The 21,653-nt window shown below is 32.5% G+C and overlaps 1 protein-coding gene across 1 annotated transcript; it reads right to left on the bottom strand.

Moving 5' to 3' along the window:
* Positions 1-6: 6 nt before the first annotated feature.
* On the bottom strand, positions 7-7,994 carry LOC109168031 (SNARE-interacting protein KEULE-like; the record flags this gene model as incomplete). The annotated part of the gene is made up of 9 exons (XM_019317081.1): positions 7,673-7,994; positions 3,237-3,295; positions 3,044-3,125; positions 1,795-1,873; positions 1,607-1,657; positions 1,218-1,314; positions 1,103-1,135; positions 172-297; positions 7-89 (listed from the first exon to the last, which is right to left on the bottom strand). Coding segments are annotated over exons 1-9 (683 nt in total), but the record flags the coding sequence as incomplete, so codon positions are not given.
* Positions 7,995-21,653: the final 13,659 nt, after the last annotated feature.

Here is a 21,653-nt window from a genome sequence, read left to right as displayed (position 1 = left end):
GCAAGCTTTGTAGGAATTAAATCACGAAATGTAGTCATGGTGGTTGGATCATGGGATTTGATAGCACGGTAGCGAACAAAGGGAAACTCCTGTAGAAAGTCAATGTTGTTGATACTCAGCAGTCAGTATTGCTGAATATAGAAAATTAGAATCAAGGTCTTGACAGCATACCCTCAATGAGGCAAAAACTGTAGCAATGCGGTTGGCCATCAGACGCAAACATGCATCACCCTTAAGAGAACCCTCATCATCTCCAAAAAGTTCCTCTAATGCCCTCTCGTTATCAGTTACAAAACCCTAAAGCAAAACATGCACAATGGACAAGAAAAAACAGCTATAAAAACAGTTCGGATTATTAGGACAAAAATCACAAAAATATCAAGTACATCTATTGGTGGCACTTAAGTTGTAGATAACCAACACACCTGAGTTTGGTGCTTTCTTTAGGTTTTATTTTATTTCAAAAATTTTATGTATTTCTTCTTTTAACTAAAATAATTATACTCCAAAATATAGACATCTTGCACAATCTCACAGAGTGTATCTTCTTCATGATAGAAAAATTGAAGAGGAGGTTCACTAATGTTGAACATAAATAAAGTACTCAAAGGAATGGTACGGAGTTGAAAGAATACTAAGTGATAAGGACAATAATTAACCTAGATTTAAATAGCATGAAAATCCAATTATAGAATGAGGATACTTCATAGTGCATGAAAAGTTATTACTAGCAAAGTAGGTCTTATGAGAACTAAGGATTAGGTCTAATGAAAGACTGAAAAAGTCATTTTATTGCATGGTGTAGCACAGACTCACTCCCAATGAAGAAAAATAATACATCCCAGATTCTTTTTGCATACAGTGGAAAGTTCACCATCTAGTGAAAGCCATTTTAGAACCATCTCCATGAGCAAAAATTACTTTGCCAGCAAACCCAAAAAAAAGGTCACCAGATAAAACTTAAGCAGATTTCTACTTGTTATGGTAAAGAACCAAAGCTAAACTTCTATTACTGAAAACTTAAATTTAGTGCAGAATGCCAGAATCCAGAGGAATTAGCATAAGCCTCTTGGCTTGTTCAGTGATGCAGCACCATACATACCTGGCTGTCTATTGCAAAATATTCCAGATTCATCTGTATGTTAAATCCAATAATCAGAACAGTAAACAAAAATATTAGAACCATAATGAGTAGTCTTAAGAGGAGAAACCATAACCTCTCTCAAGGCACCAATGCGAGACAGAACGCTAGTGTCCCTCTTTATGTGATTAACCAATTCCTTTGTAATAGGTGAACTAAAGAAAACAAATGCCCTAAAAATAAAATGCACAATACACACACACCAAAGTGAGAAGGATTGAATATTTCATCAAAACATATTATAACTTGCAAAAATTTTACTCTTTATTATTTTGGATGTGGGAGCAGAGAAAAGATACTCAAGCCAATTCAATAATTGACTCCCTTTTATCCAAAAGACCAAAACTGAACATATTGTTTGACATCTGAACTCTCTTTGTTTCACCAAAAATTTATAATTTAAAAAAAGAAAGAAAAAAAAAAAGAGTAAGAGCATTTTCATTGAATAGAGGATCTTCAACATACTTCTTGTACAAAGGTGATTTCCCAGCCATGTCGGAGAGAAACATTACAACACTGCAATAGTAAATAGAAGGTTAAACAAGTTAAAGCAAAGAGTTCTCAAAAGCATAGAAGCCAAGACCTACCATATGATGATTGCTTCATATTTATTTAAAAATAAATACAGAAAAAGAATTCATATGATTTGTTACTTCTCTTTTGTGGGCTGGATGAAGTATATGGCATCCATCGTGGGAAGTGGCTGGCGTCGCCTGTAAATATCTTCCACCACTGTTGGCAAAAATCAAGCTAATTAAGTTTCAAATGTTAGGTCATACATAAGTAAATGGAAAAGGAAAGAACATCAGTATACACATCAAGGACAGCAAGAAATGGTCTACTGTGTGAAACAACTTAATTTGTAAGATTATATTCTGGTTGGAGCACCAATGAGATATACCCAAATCCAAACAATATTGCAACCCCATTCACTGGCCTAAAATGAGACCAGGTTATATAAAATTCTTTGAATAGACAAATAAAACATCATGTTGAGTTGATTCCATTTTTGGTCCATCGTCTATAATAGAATTTCCACTTTTTTTCCTTGACTTTAATTTGTTCCACTTTTAGCCCAAAATGTCCTCAAATGTAGTAGGGTGGGGTATGCTGAAATTTTCACAAGGGCTTTAGAACTAAAAGTGGATGTTTTTAGAAGTCGAGAACTAAAAGTGGAACAAATCAAAGTTTAGGACCAAAATTGGAATAAAGTCAATAAACTGAAGATTTTTACCATCACGCTTATAATTACTCCATACATGTTTTTTCTAACTCCAATCATATTACATATTACGTTTGATAAATTCCAGAAATAAGAAAGCACCGAGTAGTATAGCAAAATAAACCACACAATAAGAAGAGAAAAAACACTTGAAGCAACACTAATATTATCACTTGCATCTAAATATAATCAAAAATGGAAAGATATAAAGTATCATTAATGGTATTATTGTATTTATTAGATCTCCAAAGAACAGGCAGCTTAACATAACATGCATGCGTAGATATGAACAGTGAATTGAAAAAAATACAAATTCATCAAGAGTACATCTAACATACAAGAATATAACGATACTGACTTAAATTGTATCACACTTAATGCCGCTATCAAATGTGTTTAGGCACATCTTAATAAGTGTTTGAACAAACCAAATTGGAGAGAAGAAATAGGAGAATCACATACATCCAGAAATTTATATTTCCTTAGCAATCAATTAAATTTTGAAATGCAATTTGTGCTTATACAGTTATACACATTCAAATATAAGTCAGCACAAGTACATATATTATAAATGAAGTATTACTTGTACATATTTACAAAAATCTGAATAAGAAGCATTATAAGAGTTAACAAATCATGCTTCAAGAAATATGTAAAAAGTAAAATGCATTATGCCTTACAGGAAACTCCTTCTTCTGTGATATCTGCCATCTTGCATGCATATGAAATTATTTTGACTGTTAGTTTGTCCATGATCAGTACCTGCAAATTTGAGGGTCAAACTGACAGAGTCAAGAAACTATAATTTACCATAGAATCGTGAAGGATTCAATCTTCAACATCAGACCAAGCACAGCCCATATAGCATTTTACCTTCCATGTTGATTTTGAATCCTTTGACCTGGCCGATCTAAGCATTTCATATAATAATCCTGCAAATGTAGAAGGAAGCATTTTGAGAAAGTGCTACATACTAATTTGATTATCAAATAAGGTGTAATTTATGAAGATAAGTTTAAAGGAAAAAGAAAGTCACATGCAAGCAAAAGAACTTAAAGTCATTATCATTGAGTAAAAAAACAAAATACTCCATGAAATATTACTTATCAAATAATAATATATGAAAATATCATGAATTTCTGAGAAAGTTTAAACCCAGTGTGCATGTGTCCCATATATAGCATAGTCTGGGGGAAGGAAGATGCACATATATTACCTATATTTTGTTCCTATACTTGACCAAGTGACCTAAGGATCAAAATGTAGCAAAATAAGACAAAACCAAAGATTCTCACCTTCATATCTTTGTTCATAATACAGAAATTGTTGCCAGGTAGTATTGTATGTCGCAACCAAACTTTTCAGCTGTTGGGGGTAATACACTAATACCCCACTCTACTAGTGAGCCCAGGGCAAGTCAAACCCAGGACCTCTGAGCATTAAGTAACAGCTTTCTAGTTGAACTACATCAACTCCTTGGTTCATGTTGACCTTAGAAAATCCAAATCACTACTCCCTAACAGACAAAAAACCAAAAAGCACTAACTGGTGCAACTGCCTGGGGAACAGTGCAGTAGTGCATACAGGGATGGGAATTGTAATTTGCATTGAGGATAGGGCTATTCACCCAAACCCGACCTAGGTGAATCTTCTTCTTCTTCTTCTTCCTTTTTTTTTTTTTTTTTTGGGGGGGGGGGGGGGGGGGGGGTAGGTTGGTATTAGTGGGGTCATTGGTCAGGTATGGGCTTTAAAATTTGTACCCGTGGTGCTTTGAGTTTGGGTTTGCATACACCGTCCACATAAAACTGAGGCCACGCCACTATTTTAGTTAATTTTTTAATAAATTATACACACACTTGCAATATACAAGTAATACAACTATCTAGAATTCCACATAGAGAAGTAGAGATAGACCTTTGCCAATTGCATATTTATTTTGAACTTTGATGGCATTTATTTGCGTTTAAAAATAAATAATTTAACTATTGTATTAGAATATTTGCATTATGTTTACTATGAAAGTTGAGTTTAATTTGTGCATTTAGTTTACATTTTATTAATTTTATAAATGTATTTATTAAGATAGAAATTCATAGCTATCCATAATGGGTACCACCCTTGGAGGGGTATATATGTGGGTTTTAAAAATGTCACCCGCCACTGAGCAAGGCGGGGTGGGTTTTGAAATTATAAAGGTGGGTCGAGTGGTTGATATTTTCCCTCGACCCATGCCAATCCCTAGGAGCACAAATGGGATGAGTGTTGCAAACATTGCAGAATGTGAAGAGAGAGAAGGGAAAAGTTATTAGGAAGTCATTATAAAAGGAGGTTGCCAACTTGCCATTATCAACAAAGATACAAAAGACATATGCAAGCTTTTCTCAATTCCTTTTTTCAAACTTCTTATAGAGCAAGAATTCTTCATCATAGAGAACTCTCTCCCTCACATACCCAAACTCTTTCTTTCTTCTACTATAAAAATTCCACGGCCATAGCAAATGACAAACACCATAGCTTATCCCATGAATATCCTCACAATCAACCTAGTGAAATTTGACTTGACGTTGGCATGCGATTTTCATTGTTATGGTCTCCACGTAAAAATCCTTGTCCAATCCACCCATTTGAATCTACATTCATATATTTATTCTTTTCCATATACTTATTTATGTTGGGCTAGTTCATATTAACTCCAACAACCTATATCATCCAAGTGTTGTTAGGCTGCCTTGGTAGAATACAAAAGCTTTCCTAAATCAAAAGTAGGAATGAAATCTAAGCTGATAATAATTTGAGTAACGATAATAGGCAGTGTCTCCCACTATATGGTCGATAGTGTTAGATTGCTACCTATCATATACATCAAAGTTGCATCAAAGATTATGGCACAAAAACAAACACTACGAAAATACGTTTTACAAATTGTAGTTGTCTCCCTTGAATTATAATAATCAAAAGGGCTAATTCCACACTCAACCCCTCAAGTATAGTGGCAATTCTAGATCATGTCCACAACTTTTAATTGAGACACATTTGGTCCTCTACATGAAAATTGGCAGGATTTTTGTTCCCTAGAGTATAATGTCAATCCTTATCATACTACAATACTTGAGGGACCAAAGTAGATTTTTGTCATAAATATGGACCAAAATTTCATAGGACTAAATGTGTCTTGAAGAGAAGTTGTGGACTCAATGGACCAAAGTAAAATATTGTGCTAAATGTAGACCAGTTTTTCAATGATAGGACCAAATGTGTCTTGGAAAGAAATTGTGGATTCTGTGTGGAGTTGCCAATACATTCGATGGACCATAAGTGGAATTAACTCTAGTCAAAAGCAACACAAGATGTGGATGTGGATAAGTTTCATAAAGAATTATATCCAAGAGTTTACCTCTGCAATAAACTAACTTCTCTTGCTGATAAGTGATTCTATTCCCTCTTTGTTCTAGTAAAATGAGGATGGCCATTAATTTCAGGTCTGCATTCTTGCTACAAGGTATTGTGTTCTCCTAATTCATGATTAAATAGCAAATAACACTCTCAGATGAAATATTCCATTACTCATTAATTTTGGGTCTGTTCTGAGCTAAGAGATATTTTTCTAGACATGATATTCATACTACTAAGTACTAACTACATATCACAATAATCAGTAGTGAAAGATTTTTTTTTTTAAATGTTTTCATCACTCATCAATATTCTAGTACCAAGCCAAACAACTCCAACATAAAAGAAATTTGTTTTTAACCCACTTGGATAAAAGAAAATATTTGATGCACCATCAAAATATAGGTACTATATACACCAACAGCGAATCATAGTCCACCACCATCAATAAAAAGAAAAAGGTGAATATTGATCGAGCCATTACTGACATAATCATATTTATTATTTTATATAATTTATATTTATATAATACTAAAAATGTTAATAAACCCTAATTTAATTTCTCTTTACTATATACCTTCTACTTGTAGCTACTGTTTTCTTGTGTTAATTGTACCTTCAACTATATCTTTCACAAGTAGTGGGTTTAGGCCAAGTAATGTGAAGAAGAGTTGGAATTCTATGAATATAGATTTGGTTTTTCTTGCAATAAGCCAATAATCTTCAGAATTTTTAGTAGAAACAAGAATGTATTACATATATCAAATCCATCAACACCAAATTGGTATAATTATAGAGATGAAGTTCAGAGATAAAATCCATCAACTTTTCATTGGAAGGTTGAGAGCTCAGATTGGACCATCACTACTTTCAGTTTCAGAATACTACATAGGCAATTGCTCATTCATCACATTCACATCCAAATACTACATAAGCAATTTCTTAGAATATATAAGGTTTATTTTTTATTAAATATTAATAATAATTATTAATAATTTAAAGATTATTACTATTTGCAAACAAAACATCTTCAGTCAGTATTGATTTTTTCTTTTTAATGATGAGGCAAGCTGTGGTTTACTATTGGTGTATAGTACTTATACACAAATAGTATGTCAAACATTTTTCTCTTTGGTTAATAGCTTAAAATGAGTATTTTTAAGATAAGCACTTATCAATAAGCTCAAAACAAGTTATAAAGGTTATCCTTTTTAATTGGCTTTTGAAAAGCTATTTTCAGCTTATTCTAAATTATAAGTGCTTTCAAATAGCTTATTGAAATAAGCTTAAAGCAACTTCTTGAAAAGTCACAGACTTATCCAATATCCAAACATGGTAAAAGATTGGTTTATAACAATAGATAAGTTTAAATTAAGCTCATCCAGACTGGGGTCTTGGTTCACCTAATATTCAATCTGAACACTCCACATCCTGAACATTTGCTAAAGAGGATCAAGTCCAGACTACTGAACATTTCTTGTGCTGCTTGACTGCTAACAACCCCAATTAGCTGGAAAGCTGACAGCACCATAGCCATTACTTACCCACTTTCCTGTTTGAATCGAGCTACTATTCGAGAGACAAACAAACAGGAGAACAATTGAATACATAAAGTTAAATAAACAGTAACCTTCTGTTATTTTCCACTCATCCACGAAACTAAACCTGCATTCTCTCGAAATCACTTTCAATTTGGTCCATACTGAACACAATAGCTCCGCTTAACATCAAGCTCAAACCACACTTATACTCCACGAAATTTATTCACAGTTAATAACCAAATTCAATGTGAATCACACAGAAGTAATCAACTTTGACTATATTAAAAATAAGATTAAATTGAACCAGATATGTTCACAAAGCTCAAAATCATGTGAACTAGAGTAAAGCATATCAGTTGAAATGAAATGATGACTTACTGTCCCGTGTAATTTGCCGGAAACATTTGTATTCGCTGCCCTGCGACGACGTATCGGAGTCGGACATCGACATGTTTCCTTGATTCCAAAACTTCCGATTCTCTTTCTCGCTTTATATGAACTTCTTCGCAATTGAGCGATCGCTAACCAGATCGAATTGATCAAATCCTCAGTAGTTTAACCAGAGAGAGAGAGAGAGCGCTAGAGTCATAAACGGGCAATTATCAGGCGGAAGACGTTGACTGTTCAAGCCCGCGGTTGAATAGTACATGACCCAAATTTCTTTCGACTTGGCATTTCCTGCGTATAACGTCTTCTGTCTTCTCCGTGTTTAAGACCGGGTCCGGTCTCGTACGAACCGCCATTGACATTGCTCTTTAGGCTTGCTTTTTTTTTTTTTTTTTTTTTTTTTTTTTAAATAACAATTGTATAGACACTAATTGCAATTAGGTCATCCAATTAAATATATATATATATATATATATATATATATATATATATATATATATATATAATTAAATCTTCTAAATAATGTTTTTTCTGTCACATTTTATATGTCTTACTTACTATTTATTAGTCAAATCTAACTCTTTTCTTTTTTGTTTATTTTATTTATTATTTTTTACTTATTTTTAAATTTGATTTTTTATGTTTAATAGTATTTTTATATAGTTTCTAAATATATAAATTTTTGTATATTAATACTTAACTTAATATTATGAAAAATTGAATTAAAAATACCTCCCGTCAAGCCTCATTAACTGAACCAAACACATAAAATGGGACGAAGGAAAGTACAATGCAATTCAACTCAAAATGATCTCGTTTACCTGAAAATATGTTGACTCGGCGGTTACCGAATTTAAAAATATTTTTTTAAATAATTTTAAATAAAATAATTATTTTAAATTTAATAGAGAGAAAGAGAACTACCGGAGACGAATCGTCTCCTGCCAACTTCGTGTCCATAACCTTTGTTACTTGACCTTCGTCTTCTGACCATGGAGATGAAGGTCCGGCTTCATCTCCATGGCCGGAGACGAAGGTTTTCGTCTTCGACCATGGAGTTTTTTTAATTAATTATTTTATTTAAAATTATTTTAAAAATTATTTTTAAATTCGGTAGCCACCACATCATCAACTCGAACTTGAGATCTTCCTTATGAAAAGCAATAGTGATGCTATCAAACCACAAGATCTTTGGCGGGTTTCTTATTTTTATTTCAAGAAATTTTTAATATTTGAACCAATGTTATTATTTTTCTTTTAGGAATAAATGTCAAATAGACCACTCAACTGCGCACTCAATTGAAATTAGGCTATCGAACTAAAAAAGAATGCAATTGGGTCCCTGAACAACACAAATTCATGCAATTCAATCTAAAAATGACCTGTTTACCTGAAAAGACAGTTACGGAATTTAAAAATATTTTTTTAATAATTTTGAATAAAAAAAACTAAAATAAAAATAAATAAATAAATAAAAACTACGTTGTCTTCGCCGGAGACGAAGAGATCTTTGTCTCAGGCCATCTCCTTGGCTAGGAAACGGCTTGAGACGAAGGTGGCTTCGTCTCAGGCCGTCTCCATGGCCGGGGAGATGGCCCAAGACGAAGCCACCCCTTCGTCTCCGCCGGAGACGAAGAAGAAGAAGAAGACTTCTTCATCTCCGGCGGAGATGAAGGGTTTTATTATATTTTTTTTTTAATTTTAATTTTTATTTAAAATTATTTTAAAAATAATTTTAAATTCGATAACCGCATTTCCAGGTAAACTAGTCAATTTGGATTGAATTGCATGAATTTGCGTTGTTCAGAGATCCAATTGCATTCTTTTTGAGTTTGATGGTTCAATTGCAATTTGGTGCGTAGTTGAGTGGTTTATTTGACCCTTATTCATTTGTTTATTCATTAGTATATTTTTTATTTTTATTTTTGAAATACTTGATTCTTTACAATGTAGTATCTGTTCTAGACTTTCCCAAACATTTTCAGCACAAAGAATCTAAGCCCCCACCACCGGGGTTTGAACCTTTGACCGGATAATCCGGATGCCATCACACTCCATGGTGTGCACTAATAAAATAAATCCAACATTGTAATCCTTACTCAGGGCCGGATTTGAGGCTATGCAAGCTGGGCTACCGCACAAGGCCCCCAAGTTTAGAGGGCCCTCAAATTTTAGAGACCCAGTATACCTAATATACCTCAAAATTAAAAAAAAAATCCAATTAAACGTAAAAGGATCGAAGGAATCAGAAGAATTAGAGTTCAATTCATCTTTGGCTATGTTTCCCAATATTTCTTCGACTCTTCGTAAACAAAAATTTACAATACCCAGTTTTCCGATGTTTTTTCTACGTCCGCAATTCATCTCTGTCTCTCACTCGCTGTCCGCAATTCATCTATGTCTCTCAGTCGCTGTCCGCAATTCATCTCTGTCTCTCAGTCGCTAACCGCAATTCAACTAATTAACTCCACACTCAGACTGTCGGACACTCCAGTGACTCCACGAAGGCACGAACGAAATCGCCCGCTTCTGTGTTTCTCTGAAGCAAAGTAGGCATTAGGCAAGTAGCAATTAGCCAATTAGGTCCGCAATTTATTCTGCATTATTATTAAATTCATTAAATTAGCCAAGTAGGCATTAGGCATGTATATTAACTATATAATAATTAGTACTCCGTATATAAAGTCCCCTGAAGACTGTTCGCAATTTATTCTGCGTTTTTTTAATCAAATTTATTCTACATTTTTGCAGGTCTGTAGACTGTCGCAAGCGGGAGATTGGGAGAGTGGAGACCGCACCGGCCACCGGAGTGCTGGTCGGCGTCCGTTAGGTCCGTAGGCAGTAGCAGATGAACAACATAAACAAAAAATAAGGGTTTTTCGATCAGGTTGTTTCAATTGTTTTTCACTTTAAATTTTTAATTTTATGTGTTTAAATGTAAAATGTGTAATGTGTTTGCTCCTTGCCTCTTGTTAGAGTATTGTTGTTTGATAACTTTGATTTCAATGGTTGAATCTGTGAATTGCATATTTTCATATTATGGCTCCCGACATTAGAAAACATGAATCTGACTATGAAAAACGTAAGAAACAAAAAAAAAAAATGAAGAGTTACAATGATTACAAATAGGAGCATTAGATAAGTTTGTAATTAAAACAGCACAAGTTTCTTCTGAAATCCGTAGAAAAAAAACAATTTGATGAAAATTCAAATGCATTATTAGAAGTTTCATTACCTGCAGAAAATTCATTTAGAGTTAACTATTTTCTTTTCATTGTTGATCAGACTGTTGTTTCTCTTAAAAGAAGGTTTGAGCAATTTCAAGAATATGAGAAAATATTTGGTTTCTTGTTTAATTCTGATAGGTTAAATTCTTTAGATGATGAGTTTGAAGTCTTCTTGTAGTCGTCTTGAAAATGCTCTTAAGCATAATGGACATTAAGATATTAATGGAGATGAGTTGTACACTTGTATGTGGAGTTAAAACTAAGAAGAGGGGAGTTGTATGGAAATAAAAATTGTTTGATTGTTATCCTAATGCGGTTACGTTATTGCATACCGAATTTTATTAACTATTCATGTTACTATTGCAACTGCAGAAAGAAATTTTTTCAAGTTGAAATTGTTGAAGTCCTACTTACACTCTACAATGTCACAAGAACGACTCAATGGATTAGCAATGATATCTATCGAAAATAATGTTTTGGATAAAGTAGATTATGAAGAGTTGATCGATGAATTTGCATCAAAGAATGCTAGAAGGACATCTATTTTTAAATAAAAGATCTCGAGTTTGCATTATGTTAGAATTTTATTTATAATAAACAAAGTTGTTTGAATTTTTCTTCTTTATATTGAAAAATAATATATAAATAAAAATCATATATTTTACGGTATTCGTTTTAAATATTTTGCTTATCTATCTACTATCTACTATACTAATAAGAGCCCAAGAGAGTTAGACCTATATCTACTATACTAATAAGAGCCCAAGAGAGTTAGGCCTATAATGGGTAGAAAAAATGGCGGTCAAATTTTTTAATTAAATGAATGGTTCAGATTAATCAGATTTTAATTTTTCCTTAAGATTTCCTAATTTATCCTTAATGAATATGATTATCCGTTAACTTTTCCGTTAAATATTATCTTTTCTGTTAGTTCACCGTTAACTTACTCATTGATTTCAATAAGAAAGGTCTTAAGTTCGAACCACATCCCAATCAAAGTTGGCATAATTAGTACTCTATTTTACTCTTATTAAATTAAATAATAATTTAGTAGCTACAACAAAAAATAATACATATGCATTTAAAGACTAATAAGAGCCCAAGAGAGTTAGGCCTATAATGGGTAGAAAAAATGGCGGTCAAATTTTTTAATTAAATGAATGGTTCAGATTAATCAGATTTTAATTTTTCCTTAAGATTTCCTAATTTATCCTTAATGAATATGATTATCCGTTAACTTTTCCGTTAAATATTATCTTTTCTGTTAGTTCACCGTTAACTTACTCATTGATTTCAATAAGAAAGGTCTTAAGTTCGAACCACATCCCAATCAAAGTTGGCATAATTAGTACTCTATTTTACTCTTATTAAATTAAATAATAATTTAGTAGCTACAACAAAAAATAATACATATGCATTTAAAGACTAATAAGAGCCCAAGAGAGTTAGGCCTATAATGGGTAGAAAAAATGGCGGTCAAATTTTTTAATTAAATGAATGGTTCAGATTAATCAGATTTTAATTTTTCCTTAAGATTTCCTAATTTATCCTTAATGAATATGATTATCCGTTAACTTTTCCGTTAAATATTATCTTTTCTGTTAGTTCACCGTTAACTTACTCATTGATTTCAATAAGAAAGGTCTTAAGTTCGAACCACATCCCAATCAAAGTTGGCATAATTAGTACTCTATTTTACTCTTATTAAATTAAATAATAATTTAGTAGCTACAACAAAAAATAATACATATGCATTTCTTTAATTTAGAATTATGTGTCTACAATGTCTTTATTCAAAAAAAATATTCATTATCCATAAATTAAATAAGAAAAATAATTTTATTAGTTATATTGTCTTTATTTTTCTCCAATATAAAAATTCTTTATATTCAAATTCATCAATTGATTACATTCGCTACATTGTCCCTACAATGTCTTTATTAAAAAAAATTATTCATTATCAATAAATTAATTAAGAGAAATAATTTATTAGTTATATTGTCTTTATTTTTCTCCAATGTAAAAATTCTTTACATTCAAATTCATCAATTGATTATATTCACTATATTGTCTATTATCTTTTCTGTGCACTATTTTTTTAAATTAATTATCAAAGTTATAATACAAAATAATGTTATATATTTATTTACCACGAATTATATCAATGGTTGGTAAAAAAATATTTGAAAAAATTAGATGTTTAGATTAACATGTAAAATGACCTAAGGGTATACATATATTTAATAATAATAATAATACTAATGATAATAATTGTTTAAAAAAAATAAAAATATATAATCAAGTCAGTTACATTAACTACTTGGGAGATTTATTGATAAAAAGAGTATTCAAATCACACAACAAATTGAAGTAAGAAACTACCTCGCAATGTCCTTGTTTGACAATCAACAATTAGCTCTTCAATATTAGTATATATTTAATATTTTATGCTCTAATTTTTATTTGATCTCCCTTATGTCCTGTATTTGGTTTCAATCATACCTATACAATTATTTTATTGACAATTATAATCAATCTTGACTATATAATCTTGCATTTGTAAACTTAGAATTAGCTATTTAAATACGCAAATTCAACATTCAATTATCTATGTATGAACAATTCCAATATAATCTTGCCTTGATATATACTTTAAAGTACTTATTAAAAAAAAACATTGGACATTATCTTAATCGCGCAATGCGCGTAAAAAACTAGTACTTTTAATAGGAGTCGTAGAGCCTCATTTATTTATTAGAATGGGGCCACCAAAATAAAAAAACCGGCATTGTCCTTACTTATAATTGGTCAGTTCAAATCAAGAAAGCAAGCAAATAGATTACTCTCATTGAGAGTCGAACTTGAAACATGTGATACCCACCATGTATTCTTTTAGATTGTATATAAAAATTTATAATACTTGATACAATGCAAATGTGTGTGTGTGAGAGAGAGAGAGAGATAGATTGTACCTGATGTCAATTGGCATTGTAATTTTTTTATTATTTTATATTTACTTATTATGATGTGGAAACACTTACGTAAAAATGTTTTTAGTTTTTAATATGTTTTTACATATGAAATTTACTAAAATTTTCCTTGAAATATTTTTTAACAAGAAAAAAAAAAAAGAAAAAGTCTAAACGCAAGCTATTTTCTATTTCTTGATGTCCTATATTTTTTAAAAGTAGTGTTTCTGTGGCTTGTTTTTTGTTTCTCATTTCCTTGTTAAATATTAGTTTAAAAAAAATTAGTTTGTTTGAATCTTTCTATTGAAGTTGTTGAAAATTCATTCAAAAAATTTCTCATGTTCGTTATTACATTTAATCCAAAATTACTAATTTGTTTAACTTAGACCATAAGTTATTGACAATTATTAGAAGGGAAATCATTGTTAAAAGATTATTTTCCATAACATTGAAAATTCTGGCCACTTTTATTATAGTTTGTTTGAGGCGTACCCGTGTAGTTTGTTGGTTTAATTAGGAAAGTTGAGGATGAGAATGTTCATAATTGAAACAGCTCTATTCTAGAATAAAATGAATATTTATGAACGCGTTTAGAGATATTGTCGTTGTCGTGTGGACATGTTGCATTAACTAAATTTTCAATAATTCAATTTGGAAATATGATGAATGATATTAGAGTAAATATAAATCAAGATCTTTCGAGTTTAGTGGTTCCACTACTTATAGTCCTAAACTTTCGTTTTGACCTTTGGAATTTCAAAAATGACCTTCGTATATTTCCAACGCAAATACACATTCCACGGATCAAAAATTAAGAAAACTTCATCCCTCCCTAATTGTAATCCATCTCCTTCCCATCGAAGCAGGCTAATTCCCAAAATCGAACCCAGGGTGCAGAGAAGGCATCAAGGACACGAGAAAATTCTAGTCTTAGTCAACGACAGTAGCCGGTCACCGCCGTCCCTGCCACCATGGACGTCGGCGGCCTGAGCAATGGCACTGCATCAGAACCACCTAAAGGTTCCACATCCCGTATCTAACTCCATTAATCATTGACGAACTTTCGGGGCTCTCTCTGGAGGACGACGAAGAAGCCCCCGTAGAGGAATCCAAACCCGTGAAGGGCCCAAGGAGAATTGCCAAGGAGTATGGAATTTTTATTTTAGCTTACATTTTTAGCTCTATACTTTCATTTTGCTGTAATGGGTTTGTTTTTTTGTTTTCAAATTTTCTGTATGCGTTGAGTTTTACCAACTGGTTCAGACGTTCTGCGATCAGGTTATCAAGAGAACTTGATAAAAGACTGAATTTTAATTCTTATATGATTGATGAACTTTCTGCGGATACATATATCTCTATATGTGAATTTCTCTAAGGCTGCATTCCCCGATCAATGTTGTGAAAGTTCTTTGCAATTGTGGAATTAGCCTACTTCGATGGGAGGGAAATGGATTTGGGTTAGGGAGGGATGGGTTTTTCTTAATTTTTGATCGACTGAATGTGTATTTTTGGGTGGGAAATAAACGAAAAGATTATTATGCCTTACATTTCAAGGCTGAGACAGAGAAGCTTAATGGAAAGACTAGCATAGGTTATTTTTGAAATTTAGAGGATCACGGTCAAAACGAAAGTTCAGGGCTATTGGTGGCGGAATCACTAAACTCGAGGGACAGTGACCGGTATTTACTCAATGATATTATATAAAGAGATATTTGTCAATATATATATATATATATATATATATATATATATAATTTCATAATTATTTACACATGAAAATAGTTTTTTTTTTTTAATAGATTCAAAATTTTAAACTACTTATATGTCTATTGATGGTTTTTATATCAGGCTAATGCATATTACTAGATAATTAAAGTTAAAATTGACATTTGAACATAATGGGTATTTGGTAAATAGTTGTTAGTTGATTGGATTAGTGGGTTTGACTAGTTGATAGTATTAGTTGATTCTAGAAATATGTTTGGCAAATTATATGTTAACTATTAGCTGATAGCTGATTATATACAAAAGACTTTCTCAGAAAACTGATAAAAAAAGCTGCTTTCAGCAGCCTTTCGAATTTTAGTGTTTCGGAGCAATAAATTATACAAAAAGCTAATTAATCAAACACTCATATTAATTGTTTAACCAAGTCAAACAGCTAATAATGATCAAACAAGCCAAAATTGACTAATAGGCTAACAATTTTAACAAACAAGTCGAATAAATTATAATTAGGCAATCATTATTGCATGGACCATGGTCAACATAATTGTGTGGACCATAAATAAAAAGTACATTTTTAATATACTAAGGGTATATTATTTATGTATGTAAGGTAATTTTTTAAAAGTAGAGTTTTAATATACTAAGAATACATTATTTTATATAATGTACGTTTAGTACAAAAATAATGTATTTTTAATATATTAAAAATGTACCTGATATTAATGGTCCACACAATAATTTGCCATAATTAAGGTAATTTTTTAAAAGTACAGTTTTAATATACTAAGAATACATTATTTTATATAATGTACGTCCAGTACAAAAATAATGTATTTTTAATATAATAAAAATGTACCTGATATTAATGGCAATTTATATCCTGCACCACGGCGCGCATTGCATTGTGCGCCCAGATGCAAAACGACGTCGTTTCAGATTTTTTTTTTGAAATTTCGCTACCTAGTGTTTGGCGGTTAATTTTCCTTAAAAAAAAATCTCATGTTCAAAAATGTACATAACGTTATACATGAATGTACATAATTGTATACATGAATGTACATAATTGTATAACAAAATATACATACTGTTTTTTAAAAGATAATACACATAATCTAACATAATAAATAATAAACATAAACTTTTAACATAATACACAAAAATTTCCTAATTCGGATGTACATAATTGTATAAAAAATGTACATAATAAAAAAAATATATAATTATATGAACAAATATACATAATCACAGTGCTACGCGCACCATGATGTAGGGTATAACGATTGCCCTGATATTAATGGTCCACACAATAATTTGCCATAATTAGGACATTTGGGCCTCAAGTGCCCTTTTTTGTCCAAATGGGATATTACAATGCCCAAACAAAATAAGCAAGCCCAATAAGAAAATAAGACAAGAAACAAATAAAGTATTTGTTAGCTATAATCTTGATTTTGATGTTAACAAATAATGTGACTAACAATTATGATGGAGTGTACAAGTTATTGTAATTTGTCTATTGTGTGGTCTTAGATAATGGATGATTTGCAGGATGAATTTAGAAAAATACAAGTGACAAAGGTGATAGGGCTAAAGAGTTGACGGTACTACTCAACAGCAAATGAGGTTGTCAAACCCGTTGACTAGTCCCGCTGGTACCGGATAACAAACGGTACTACTCAACGGGTTCAACAGACTCATTAGTTCAACGGTACTACTCAACGGGTTCAACAGACTCGTTAGTTCAACGGTACTATTTAACGGGTTTGTTTAACCCACTGTGCATCTAATGAGCGGCCTATTTTGGACTACTTTTAATAAAACTATCAACGATACTTCAAGACCCGTCGTGAGTTCTTCCCGTTTGAAAAATCCAAACGTTAGGATCTTCTTTCTCATCATTAATTAGACACCAATGAATGTTTCTGTTCACCTAACTTAGCTAACAAGCTTCTAATATAAATATTGATTTCCCACACTATGAAGATCAACTTTTGAATATTATAATCAAGCAAACCTTCATCTACAGAGCAAAGAGAAACACCTTCATATCCATTACTATTGTTCTCAATCTTGAAAGGCTGTGTTATTTCATCTTCTGATCTTTTAGCCTTCAAGATTAGCTTTGAATGGTAAGCTTATACTTTACCATGCATACGCTCATCTTCTTGATCCTAACTTTTACACATCAAATCTATCTAGAGACACAAGTGCAAACCCACAAGTCCTTTGTATAAGGTGATTATAAAAGAACTTGTATAGTCCGTAACTTTTTGTGACTATTGGGATAGTCTCGGTATAAAGCTTATCGACGAGGGTTGTTCATTGGGGTTAGTTGCGGTGCGCACCAAGAATAAAGAGGAACAGAATATAGTAAATTGCTAAATCCTAGGCAATTTATATCCTACACCACGGCGCGCGTTGCACTATGCGCCCAGATGCAAAACGACGTCGTTTTAATTATTTTTTTTTTTGAAATTTCCCGCCCCAGTGAATGGCAGTAGTTTTTTCTTTAAAAAAAAACCCACTGTTCAAGAATGTACATAATGTTATACTAGAATACACATAATGTTATACATGAATTTACATAATTATATAACAAAATATACATACTCTTTTTAAAAGATAATACACATAATCTAACATAATACATAATAAACATAAACTTTTAACATAATACACATCAACTTTTAACATAATACACACAAATTTTCTGATTCGGATGTACATAATTGTATAAAAAGAATGTACATAATTGTATAAAAGATACACATAACTGTATGAACCAATACACATAACGTTGTGAACAAATACACATAACGTTGTGAACAAATACACATAATCTCAGCAACTTCCTACCGCGCCTCCCAACACTACCCCAAAACGACGTTGTTTTGGGAGGCGCGCGGCGCACAGTGCTATGTGCGCCGTGGTGTAGGATATAACGATTGCTTTGATTACTATTCAATTTGATATAAGGAAAAATGACACTTTTTCCTCTGAGCTATATAGTTATTGCACTTTCCCCCTGAGTTATTCATGTATCTACATTTGCCCCCTCAGTTTATGTTAAAAGCGGCGGTCCCGCCCCCCATGTTAGATGGACATTTTTACCATTAAAAATAAGTATTTCAATAATTATTTTATTTTATTCTATATTTTTTCGGTGGATTTATATATATATATATATATATATATATATATATATATATATATATATATATATATATATATATATTTATATAAATTCTATTTCTTATTTTTAAAATAGTCTAAATTCAACAATTATTTTAATTTTTTTCGATTCTGAATCGTAACCAGAATCATCCCTATTGTTTTGATTCGGTTGCTATTGTATCCGATTAGGTTCAAACCGAACTGTGGTCATCCATACATATAAGTAATAATTTGTTGGAGAAGAAAAATGCTAGTGTTTTAAGTCTAAACCCCAACTCGTAATTGACTGAATTATTATGGCAAAATTAGATAGGTTTTAGTTTAGTTGTCTGTCAGAGTTTGAAGAGAAAACTTGGTTGATCAGACACTACACTAGAGCGTCTTGGAATCTATCCGTTGGACTTCACCAACTAATCAGTGATGATTTGGAAGAGCAGTTACTTCATGAGGTGTTTTTACAAGAAAGTCCTTATTCAGATATTCACCTCAAAGGGTAAGATAGTAATATCTTACATGGGTATTCAATTAAGATTACTAGTCTACCTCTTTTCAATCAGAGTTTTATATATAAGGGAGATGATTAAAGAATCAGAACAAAAACACTACTACGAAGAATTCCAAACTTGAATCACCGACTTTCTCTCCCAATACTTTACAAGAAACACTTTGATTCATGTTCTTCTCAAGACATATGTTCTGAAGCTATATGAAGAAGAACTTGAGAAGAAACACACTGATGCTTAATCTGTGGACATGAAGACCATGCAGTTGTGATACAGTGTAGAGTGAGTCACCAAATTGGACTGCAATAGAGCGGCTATCTAAGACGGGATATCTTGGACTTCTAATTGCACAGATCTTCGACTTCGACAATATACTATAACCTCTACAGTTGGGTATTAACCGTGTGGGGGTCACATTGGGTGAGATTATTCCATCTCTTACCTTCTATACGAATTGGTATTTGAGATAGTGGATAAGACGCACTGATGGTAGTCTCCCAGATGTAGATACACGTATCGAATTGTGTATCCAATATTTGTGTCATTTACTTTTTCTTTTCCAGTTATATTTCGGCACTATATTCTTTACTATTGCATTATCTGTTAGAACTATCGATTAGGATTTGTTTGATATCAATACCGAACTGTTTGAGTCAGAAAGTTTAATCTGTCAGTAGAGATTATCAAAATGCACAAAATCACACTTGTATAAAGAACTTTTAAGTCTACATAGTGGCTTGATCCGTAGGAAAGTTCTATTTTTTGTATTTGATAATATTCTTGGTTGAATATTGATATTGGTTTTAGTTTTCTTGAAAGTTTATGGTGTTTCCTTCTGTGTATAACTGTATACTATGTCTTGTGATTTGTTTTGACAGGATGGACAGTAACATGAAACCCCCTGAACTGGATGGCATAAATTATGCGTTCTGGAAAGCCAGAATGGAGATTTACCTTTAAGCATAGGGTACTAGGATTTGGCATACATTGATTACTGGATGGACACCTCTAATGATTGATGGCCCAGATGACACTACTGTTGCTAAACCTGGTACTGAATGGACTGAGGAAGACATGACCAAATCAGATCTAAATAACAAAGCGCTGAATTTCATTGTTGGCTCTCTACATGAATCGGACTTCACCCGTGTAACTAGAGTCCGAGAGGCAAAAAAAAAAGGCGTGGAAGATCTTGCAGACGAGATATGAAGGAACAAACGATGTAAAACAATCAAAATTGTAACACCCCGTGTTACGGCCTTTAGTCCCGGATTAATTATTAATTAATTCCGTTAATGATAATTAAAAAGGATTTAATTTGGGTAGGATTCCCTTTAATTAATTAATGTGGTCCACCATGGATCGTGGACCCTTGCCTAAGCTAGAGTCTTAAGCCTATTAGGAATAAAGAGAGTAGACCTTTTACTAGTCAGATTCTAATTAGGAATCCTAGACCTATATATCTGTTAGGAATAAAGAAAGTAGGCCTTTACTATTCAGATTTTGATTAGGAATAAAGAAAGTAGGCCTTTACTATTCAGATTTTGATTAGGATTCCTGATTCTATAAATAGGGGATTAGAAGGCAATTAGAACCCTTACCACGCATAGTTACATTACACGAAATTATTCCAAGAGATTCCCCACCACCAAGCCTAGGGAGATCAATCGGATGGAAATCTTAGGGAAGAACCTTAATAGCCAAGGGAGGATTAATTAATGCTAAGAGGTAACCCATGTCTCGACAAAACCTATTTTCCTTGCTATATCTTATTCATTGGCTCCTTGAATATATGATTCTGTGCTTGAGTTTTGATAGAGCTTTGCCTAGGGTTTATATTGTGTTTATGTGATAATCTTGATGTTCTTGATACTATTATTAATTATATGAACGATCTTGTATTTTGATTATGTCTAGAGCCCTAGGGTTATAACGTGGATTTCGTATTATGATATTCTTGGTATATTTGGATGGGATTTTGCATGATCGGGTGTTGAGTCTAGCCTAGGACTTGTGTTTAGGACTTTGCATATAGATTTCTTGATGTTCTTGTGATTCCAGATGTCCCTAGATCGTTATGTGATTTGTGTTGAGTCTTGGCATGTTTAGGAATCGTGTTAGGGTGTATTTGGTGTGATTCTTGGTTTAATTCCGTTAATTGAATACATGATGTTGTCATTATGTGTTTGGACATGGTTTCGGGTTCCACAAGGGATCCCGGGACCATAAAGTTGCCTGTGTATCAGTGGGGGTAGGTGGGGGGACTGACCACCCGCCACCTACCCGCTGCCCGCAGTACTGTTCCAGCGGGTAGCCGGCGGGCGGTGGTCTGCCCGCCGGCCACCCGCTTGAATAGTAACCTGCCGCCAGC

The sequence above is a fragment of the Ipomoea nil genome, unplaced genomic scaffold (genome assembly GCF_001879475.1).
Source record: "Ipomoea nil cultivar Tokyo-kokei standard unplaced genomic scaffold, Asagao_1.1 scaffold3171, whole genome shotgun sequence".
Classification (NCBI taxonomy): Eukaryota; Viridiplantae; Streptophyta; class Magnoliopsida; order Solanales; family Convolvulaceae; genus Ipomoea; species Ipomoea nil.
The sequence above is the reverse complement of the archived record's forward strand: the minus strand, read 5'-3'. Positions and strand labels throughout refer to the sequence as shown.